General features: G+C 45.2%; 1 protein-coding gene across 1 annotated transcript in view; it reads left to right on the forward strand.

Annotated features, from left to right (window-relative positions):
- Positions 1–230: 230 nt before the first annotated feature.
- LOC113584595 overlaps positions 231–9,949 on the forward strand; it is a 28,344-nt gene continuing 18,625 nt past the window's right edge. Inside the window, exons 1-4 of the mRNA XM_027021604.2 lie at positions 231–316; positions 789–844; positions 3,865–3,921; positions 7,509–7,778. Coding sequence (XP_026877405.2) covers positions 231–316; positions 789–844; positions 3,865–3,921; positions 7,509–7,778 — 469 coding nt within the window. The remainder of the gene's footprint in view (positions 317–788; positions 845–3,864; positions 3,922–7,508; positions 7,779–9,949) is intronic.

Below are 9,949 nucleotides of genomic sequence, written 5' to 3' on the forward strand. Positions count from 1 at the left end.
TCAAGGCTAACAGATTGGAAGGGAATGGGGAATTCTGTATTCTGTTGAGAGGCAGGTGTGTGTGCTTACGCCATCGCGGGTGGGGTGGGGATGGGGCAGAGGTTGTGGCTGTTAGAGTGGAGCTCGAAGGAGGGAAAAGTCAGGACCTTAGATCCTCCAACCCCACTCACGTCCACTCAAAGCCCTGCCACTTGAAGGCTAATTCTGCCAAGCATTGTTTCAGAGCGGACATGTTTAGAGGGTGCGCTGTGGTGCGGGTTAAGGCAGGGTCAAAGGGCAAGGCCCCGGGAGGAAACGCTAGCAGCGGCTGTGAGCTGTGAGTGCAGGTGCCTGAGTATATAAGAGGTTATTGATCTTCATCCTTTAAGAAAGTGGGAAAGAATTTGCCCGCTGAGAAAGTGAACGTGTTAAAAGCCTTGGTTACTTCTGTTTGAGAGTTTCACGATAGAGTTTCACAAAAGAGTTCTGCACAAGAGAGTGCAGCTATCAAGAGAACAAGCGTTAGCATCCATTATGTGTTTTACATTTCCCGTTATGCTGAATAGTGGAGCAGATCTCTAAATTGCACACACATGCACGTGCACACACACACACACACACACACACACACACACACACACCTATCAACCCATAGCCCCCATGATTGTGTGTGTGTGTGTGTGTGTGTGTGTGTGTGTGTGTGTGTGTGTGTGTGTGTGTGTGTGTGTGTGTGTGTGTGTCTGTGTGGTGTACCTATAGCATACCTGCACTGAAGGCATCTCCAGATCTTCTTCCTCCTGGTCCCTAAGCTCAAGTTTTGATGATGATAGCAGTTTCAGAGACAGCGTCTCCTGTGGGGAACAAGGTGCTTCTCATTATGTCTTAAAACCTTCCAACTGTAAATCTGCTGCCTGTTCACTTTAAACAGCTTTTCATTTCCTCTTTAAATATATTTTAATCATTATGAAATCAATAAGTCACTTGATGGACAAATTATTATGAATGATGGACAGATTAGTTTGAATGTGATACTGTTTGATTATAACTGGCACATGCAACAAGACCACAGAATTGTTTATTTGTCAAGTTGAAAGTTTTGCTTGTGTTAGCAACAACAATAGCTGAGTCTGATGCAAAAGTATGTCTGGATCACTTAGAGCCTTTCAAAAAAAGTGCTGTGAAATCTAATTAGGTTTTGGGCTTACAAATAATAATAATAATATGTTGTGTATATATAATATTATTATACACAATATATTAATATATAATATAATATAATGTAGTAATATGTTGTATATATAATATAATATTGTTGTTGTGTGATGTTCTTTAATTCACTGGACTCACGGTAGCTCCTGACAGTTCCTCTTGAGACCTTTCTTGATGGTCCTGAGATCTCCGAACACCACAGGCACAACTAGTTTTAGTGTTCCATGTTGTCCGAATCTCCATCTCTATATCCTCCTAATACCCATCTCCATATTCTCCTCATTTCCATCTCCACATCCTTCTATTTATTGATCTTTTCAGCTTCCATGCACAAAGGTTTCTATCATCTGGGTTCATCACCCTGGGTTCACCATGGTGATGCTACTGATGATGAATAGATTCTGGGACATGGTCGTACCATTTCTTAGGCACTTTTAGGCCAAGATGTCTGCACAAGGACCAGTACAGATAATTGCCTACCTTGTTGTTTCATGTCCTGGACTCTGTAGGTCCACCACTGTGCAGCCTGTAGTGCTTTGATTGATGGTCTCCTATGCTATGCAGACCTAAGATGTTCTTTGCTTAAATTTTGTACCAGTACCAGTACCAGTACCAGTACCTGGTACTGCGCTACGATGATGAGGCTTCCTGTCTCCCGCTTCAGGCTGGTGCTTCATTGCTATGGGCAACTGCCTTCCATGCTGATGAACGGTTGTTTGAGCTTGTCAAAGGTTTGTCCATGGCCTCGCGCTTCTCATTCTTCTTTTACTCAGCTCTTCTGGAATCTCAGCTGGGTACACAAAATTCCCTCATCAGAGGATAAGAGCTTAATCGTCAGTCTCTCCGCCTTCTTAGCGAGAAAGTGCTTGGCTTTGCTGTCCTCATACAGCATCAGTGAATTTGTCTTGGCCAAGTTTGACACTGCTGTATGTGGTCATTAGGTCAGCTAGATAGTTTGATGTTGCTTAGTGTACAGACATGGTACACACAGGTGATCAAGAGCTTTCAGGCCTTGAAGTGCAACCTCTGGATCTCAGGTTTGGTCCAGTTGATGACACCATAGCTGAACGTGGGAACTGGCACCGCTAGGCTGTCAATTGCGGTGATCTTGAGCACAAGGCAGATGCAGTGAAAGAACTCCTTTGCAGTCTTCTCCTTCCATCTCAGAGTGCTGGATGTCATCAACACTCTCATCAGCACCAAGGTACCAAGGTTTGCCATCTTTGAAGACAACCATTGCATATTTCTTGAGTCTGAAGTCCATTTGGATGTCGACACTGAACATCTTAACAATAGTCGGTGCATTGCCGAGCTGATATGTCCTTGGTGACCAATTGAGATTGTTGAGCTTGTCCAGGTACAGCAGATGGCTATCTGTCTTCTGCTTGTTGACTGCATATCCTAAGCCCTACTGTTATAATACTAATCATGCATTAATCACATGGTTAAACATGCTACACTATGCATATGAAAATTCACACTTGGCCATCATTAATTGTTAGGCACTGAAAAGACAGTATCACTGTTTTTAACAGTGTTTTAACAGTGTGTTTTAACACACTTCCTTAACCTAGTAGTGAGACACATTTTACTTATATCTAAATTTCATAATTATTTAACACCGGACATATGACCAGAGCATTGTTTCTACACAACACGCTCAGGGTACTTTTAGAACAAGCAAATTTTCCAATTTTGGTGATGCTGTCCTTTCTGGTGCCACCCAGAGCCCGCAGTCAAGCTGTAGTTCCGCCCCCGTACCTGCAGTTCCTGCAGGAACCAGGGCATCCCTGCCTGCAGTACACTTAAGCCCCATAATCCCCACTGAGGGCCTGCTGACCTCCCCCACTGCCTCCTTCTCCTGTGGACCGTGTTGGAGAAGCTGACTTTAACGAGAACAGGAAGTTTTCTTCTCCCTCTTGTTCTCTCTTTCTCTCTGTCCCTCTGTCTCTTCCTTGTTGATTATTCTTATTCAGTCCTTTATGTGTTTGCACACAAGGATCTCAAGGCCCAACCTTTTCGCGCGTCTGTCCCCGACGTGAAGGGCTCTGCAGCAGAGCAGATGGTTTCCACCGTTGTGATGCAGGATTAATGTTCTGGCTGGCTCAGACAGCGCACATCTACATCCCATGCCCATGTCTAGTCCCTATCCCCTATCCCCTATCCCCTAGTCCTTAGCCCCTAGCTCCTATCCCCTATCCCCTATCCCCTATCCCCTAGTCCTTAGCCCCTATCCCCTATCCCCTATCCCCTATCCCCTATCCCCTATCCCCTAGTCCTTAGCCCCTATCCCCTATCCCTTATCCCCTATCCCCTATCCCCTATCCCCTATCCCCTATCCCCTAGTCCTTAGCCCCTAGCTCCTATCCCCTATCCCCTATCCCCTATCCCCTATCCCCTATCCCCTAGTCCTTAGCCCCTATCCCCTATCCCCTATCCCCTATCCCCTATCCCCTAGTCCTTAGCCCCTATCCCCTATCCCCTATCCCCTATCCCCTATCCCCTAGTCCTTAGCCCCTATCCCCTATCCCTTATCCCCTATCCCCTATCCCCTATCCCCTATCCCCTAGTCCTTAGCCCCTAGCTCCTAGCATTATCCCAGCAGTGCCAGTTTTCTGTTGGTTCCAAGCAAAAAACGTACTTATTAACGATCTTCTATGTCAACTCTAACTCTAGGCTGGGAGCAGTCAGGAGAAAATGACCTTATCTGTGGCAGCTCTCTCCACCAAATAGGTGAGTGGCATTTGTCTATGAATCATAAAGTGAGGTAGTCATCTCCAATAAGGTGTTAATGGGAAAAGGCTTTGTTTACACATCAGTTTGTACAAACAGTGTTGCATCCACAGTAGTTAAAAACAGTTCTCTGTTCTTTGTTGGAAGAATCGAAACAGAATAAAAAAACAATTAATAGAAGGGAGGTATTTATCGCAAGGAGGAAAAATAGAAGCATTTTGCCTCAAAAAGATGTCACCCCAGTAACCTTGGTGACAGTGTGTGTGCTTTGGCATAATAGCCCTCCCAAAGGCCAAAGACGTGGTCACTCACAGGGTCAGTCTGGGGTCAGTATGAGGTCACCCCAAGAACCACTGGACATTGAAGAGGCCTCAGCGTATCTGAAATGTTGGACATGAGATTACCAGCTCCCACTGAGAGGACAAGCTGGGAAGATTGTGTGGATTATCACTGGTGCATACGCTATTAAAGAATAAAGGCACACACTGACCTGCTGGTGCTCTGGTGCAAGAATGCAATCTGTGTGTGAAATGGAAAATCATCGAAAAGAAAAATCAAACAGCAAAGCAGTGACACTTTCTGAGCTGAGTTCAAGTCAAAGGTGCATTCAGACTCTTATGTATATACACAGGGGAACATCATCTTTAGGATAAATAAAATATCATAAATATCATCTATAAATATCATTGTAACTTTATATGATGTTATGGTGGCTCTGCACACTTCAGAGCTCAAATTCCTTTGCTTTAACTATTCATTGAGGAAACTGAATCACTTCAACTCACTTTTCAAGTCTAATATGTTAATGTGTCAAAAATATTTCAGATGGAGTACATGACTCAGTTCTGAAACCATGCGTAAATGTAAGCGTTTAGGAATCGGTTCAAGGGTGCAGGCCTCGTTTGCGTCCCTGTCAGCGATCCGGTTTGACCTTTTGCTCTCTGTGCTCATTCTGGATTCATTGGTGTCCTAATCTCTGCTCCCAATGCTCCAGCCATTCCCTGTCATTCCCTGTTCCCTCCCGCACGACCCGGAGTCTTCACACAGGTTTTCTTTTCTCTTATGGTCTTTAGCATTCAGCTGTAACTGAAGATGTCACCCAGGCCTGAGAGTGTCACCCATGGTCCGGTGCCCACAAAGGCCCGCTTAGATGAACTGACCCGGCCGGATTGTTCCGGAAGACACCGGGCCACTGTAAGAGCAGATTAGGGGCGTGGATGAGAGAGACGGAGAGGGAGAGATTAGCTGTGTCTGCAGAAACCGTTGTCCAGACCCCCTGACCCCCCCCTCTCCATCCAAGACCACACACTGACACTGTGGCCATGTCGTTATTGTTCTCCGACAGAAACACTGTCGCTAAAGGCTCAGGGCTTTTGTCTCCGCCAAAATCCTCCATCGTTTGCACAGTGGAAAATCCGGATACCGCCGCTGTGATTGGCACTTGTCAGAGCCGACAGAAAGGGATGATATGTTGCCCGGAAAGCACAATCGGGCCTATGAATAATAATCGCGGAGGGATTTTCTTATTCTTCCTCCGCGACTCCCTCGATCCCTCTATTCTTCCCTTTCGGTGGAGAGGAGAGGTGGAGAGGAGGATCTGGGTGGCAGGAGGAGCCACAGATTGGCCTGCCTGCACTCATCTTTTTCTCAAACACACAAAGAAAAGAGATACACAGTTGACCTTCTTGCTTTACTCTGGTGGACTGGTTGTTGGGATTTCCACACAAGAGGACAAGCAGTTTGTGTGGGTGTGGGTGTGGGTGTAGGTGTGGGGGTGTGTGTATGCTTTGTCCCTGGTGGCCTTGCAGTGGAGGGTTAGATGAAGGATTTGACACTTTCAGCCAAATCCAACTATCTGTTTCTTTCAGACAGGCTGGTTGATATGGTAACCTGGTGTGGGTATGTGTGTGTGTGTGTGTGTTTTAGATGGTTTCTAAGCAAGTCAAAGCCTTGTTTCCATCTTTGACCCTGCACTAATCAGAGATGCACACTGGAGGATTAGACCGTGTTAGCAAATGAATCCTTACTGGGAGAGTAGGACAGACGGCCCGAAATCAGCTGCCCTGTTGAAAACAGATTTCACGCACGCAAAAGCTTGGATGGAAAGGACTGTTTAACCAAAGCATCAAAATACTAGAAATAAGATAAATAGTCTGGTATCAGAAGTAGGGTCACCAACAACTTCAGAACCTAATAAATACTTTTCCAGCCATTTAAATACACAAAACATCACTGATGGCATTATTTAGTTACTGCATTAATATTTCTTCAAATCAGAAACATTTGCAGATGCACATTGCAGGCCTACAGGAACAGTCAATCGTTAACTGGCATGCCTCATTTGCTGTGTTCTGAAAGCATTATTTTGAAGAGACCGAGACATTTGTTAATTTGTGCAGGGCCGGTTCAGGCCCAGAGGCTCTGAGGCACAAAGGCGGATAAGGAGAGAGCAGATCTGGGCTGGGCAGAGGCCGATATCTGAGGAATGACAGTTGGAAACTCGGTCAAGAATCATGGGCTGCTTAATGAGACATACTATTGCCCATTAGACTGACTGGCAACTGCATGGAAACTACAGACAAATGGGGACAGCTTACAGCATTTTGACGGAAGGTAGCCAAGGGCCATCAGTCTAGGTAATGACACGCAGCACTGTGGCTAGTCTACATAACAGTGGCCAGGACTATAGGGCATTTATGTGTAATATAAACTATGAATCAAGCACATCTGTAATTTAAGATATGTTAAAAGAATCTAATTCCAAATAGCACACATGTCCAACATGTAAAGAGTGTGTCAATGATCAGACACAATAACTTGGTTAAAAATTATGTTGAACTTTTTGGGAAAAGACGGAAGTTGGGACATGCGTCATCTCAGAATAAGCTTTGCGAGCAAGAGAAATAAATGGGAAAATAAATGGGAGTGTAATTTAGAATTAGCAAAATGTGTCTTTTGAAGACTGAAACTACACAAAGTAAATAAGTTTTGTTCACTATATTTGAACGAATGCATCTGAAATGCCTGCGGAATCTCTGGGACAGAAATGGTTTTTCCCAGTTTCAGAGGAGACACAGCAGCAAAACACAGCCTCCATGCACAGATGCATGAGCCATCATTGCCAGGTTAAGAGCTCACCTCTGTTCTGCTTCTTTGTGTCTGGGTCATTTTAGTTAGTCCTAACACGGGCACAAATCGTGGGCCACTAGCGAGTCGGCTTTACAGGAGCAATTTAGCAAGACTTTGGGGGAAACGTTATGGGTTTGGAACAGGAACTGGAATGAATGTGTAAAAAACCTAAAAGGACATGATTCACTTCTGAAAGGCAGAAGGGGGGATATTAAAATTTAGAAATGAAAATGAAAATGAATCAAGTGTAAGAAATTTTTCAGCATGTAGGAGATATTGTACTATATTTTGCAGACATTGTTTTATAAAATGAATGTATTCATAAATCCAGTATACAGCATCTGTATTGTGTTTTAATCACTAATAACTTACACTTACTTTTCACGGACATGGCAATTTATATCAGTTTATATCAACCATTTATAGAATAATAAGCTGGTTGTTTTGGGGTGCTTTAGGCCCCAGAGGATTTGCAGAGGCATCAGTGCCAGAGGGCACCGTGCAGACGTTGGTATACCCAGGAAGTAAAGAGCGTCCAGGCAGTGGGGGGAGCCACGACAGGGCACCTGACCGTCGAGAGAGGAGGAGGAGGACCCGTCAGCGGAAGCAGCTGGGGCGGAGGAGAGAGGAGCGCACGAGCAAAGCCTTGCACATCTACTCCAGGCTTCAGGCTGGACACGAGCCAGCCCAGCCCCGCACGCGCAGCAGGTGCCCCAGGTTTGAGGACTGTGAGTACCACAGGAGTGGTTTACCTGAGAACGCTAACCTGGCTAACGGTGAACGTAAGACCAAGAGTCAGCGGGAACTTAGCAAAAACTGCTAAATAAGACCTACTAAGTTTTTATTAGCAAAGTTAGGGTTTTATATATATATATATATATATATATATATATATATATATATATATATATATATATATATATATATATAAAAATTATGAAAATCTAGGTTATAGGAAAAAATAGTAAAAATATACATTACTTTAGATTACTTTTAGGTTATAGTCAGAATGAATATTGGAGCCCAATAGATTTTGGTAGCTACTGGCTTTGAACTTTTCCAAGTACAAAAACAGAGTAATGTCTACTAGAAAAAAACTATAAAAACACTTTCTCAACAAAACAAGCAATTAGCTGAAATAAGATTGAAAGAAATAAACCAATAAGACAGTGTTTGTTTTTCAAAGCCGGAACTGGTGGACCCCTAACCCAAATAAAAACCAGCAATGTGGCAGGAACAGCCCTCGAATCCTCACCGTTCACCATTCCTGTTGTCCCAGCCGCAGATCCCGGCGGCGTAATGGGCCTTTGTTTCCCTTCCACCCTGAAGCTTTGCACTTGATTTTTAAATTAGCTGTACTCTGGAGAGGCTTTACTCCCTTTTTTTATGAAAGGGTGTAATTGCCCCCCCCCCCCCCGCTTTTTGTGATTGGATGCGCTGGTGAAGTGTTCCGTGGAGGGAGGGCGTTTAGTGAAGGTCAAGGTGAATGGGTCAGAAGAGGTCGCAGGGTCGTGGGGTGTTTGCATTAATATGGGGGCGGAGAGGACAGGTCTGATAGGACAGTCCCTCTTCAAGTCTTAATCAGCCGAAAGAGAAGGAATGAGGCAGCTGTTACTCACACAACGGAGAGGAGCAGCGGCCTTTGTGTGTGTGTGTGTGTGTGGGTGTGTGAGTGTGTGTGTGTGTGTGTGAGTGGGTGTGTGTGTGTGTGTGGGTGTGGGTGTGTGAGTGTGTGTGTGTGTGTGGGTGTGGGTGTGTGAGTGTGTGTGTGTGTGTGTGTGTGTGTGTGGGTGTGTGAGTGTGTGTGTGTGTGTGTGTGTGTGTGTGTGTGTGTGTGTGTGTGTGCGAGTGTGTGTGTGTGAGTGTGTGTGAGTGTCAGTGTGTGTGTGTGCGTGTGTGTGAGTGTGTGTGTGTGTGGGGGGGGGTGTGAGTGTGTGTGTGTGTGTGTGTGTGTGTGTGTGTGTGTGTGTGTGTGTGTGTGTGTGTGTGTGTGTGTGTGGGTGTGTGAGTGTGTGTGGGTGGGTGTGTTGTTGAGTGGCATGTTCCCTTTTTAGGGATGTGACTTGTTCTTTGCTGTTTCGGCGAGGGCCAGTTTTTGTAGGCTTACTCACAGTCCAAAGTGGATTTTTCTCTGTTGGATCAGGAGTCATCCCTGCAAACAGGCTTTTGTAATTAATGTGCAAGGCCACTTTCTTCCACTGTCCCTATAGTAACCTGATTTGAGCACTTCACTAAAATGTATGCACCTGAGTGTGCTCAGAAATGTGTGTGTGTGTGTGTGTGTGTGTGTTTGTCAGGCCACTCATTAGGCACTGAAAGGCTCTAATTACATTTAATTGGCACCCACTCATTCAATAGTAAGCAAAAAAATGCTACGCAGAAATAACAAGGGTCTCAGAATAGGCCTTCACTATGCCGCCTTTCACTGTGCTGTGCTTCACTGTGCTGCCCTTCACTGTGCTGCACTTCACTGTGCTGCCCTTCACTGTGCTACCCTTCACTGTGCTGTGCTTTACTGTGCTGTGCTTCACTGTGCTACCCTTCACTGTGCTGCGCTTCACTGTGCTACCCTTCACTGTGCTGTGCTTTACTGTGCTGTGCTTCACTGTGCTGCCCTTCACTGTGCTGTGCTTCACTGTGCTGCGCTTCACTGTGCTGCCCTTCACTGTGCTATCCTTTACTGTGCTCTGCTTTACTGTGCTACCCTTTACTGTGCTGTGCTTTACTGTGCTGTGCTTCACTGTGCTGCCCTTTACTGTGCTGTGCTTTACTGTCCTGTGCTTCACTGTGCTGCCCTTCACTGTGCTGTGCTTCACTGTGCTGTGCTTCACTGTGCTGTGCTTCACTGTTTTGGATTTTACTGCACAAACGATAATGTACTTGTCTGTGCTTCCCTTCG

This window comes from Electrophorus electricus, chromosome 7 (genome assembly GCF_013358815.1).
Source record: "Electrophorus electricus isolate fEleEle1 chromosome 7, fEleEle1.pri, whole genome shotgun sequence".
Classification (NCBI taxonomy): domain Eukaryota; kingdom Metazoa; phylum Chordata; class Actinopteri; order Gymnotiformes; family Gymnotidae; genus Electrophorus; species Electrophorus electricus.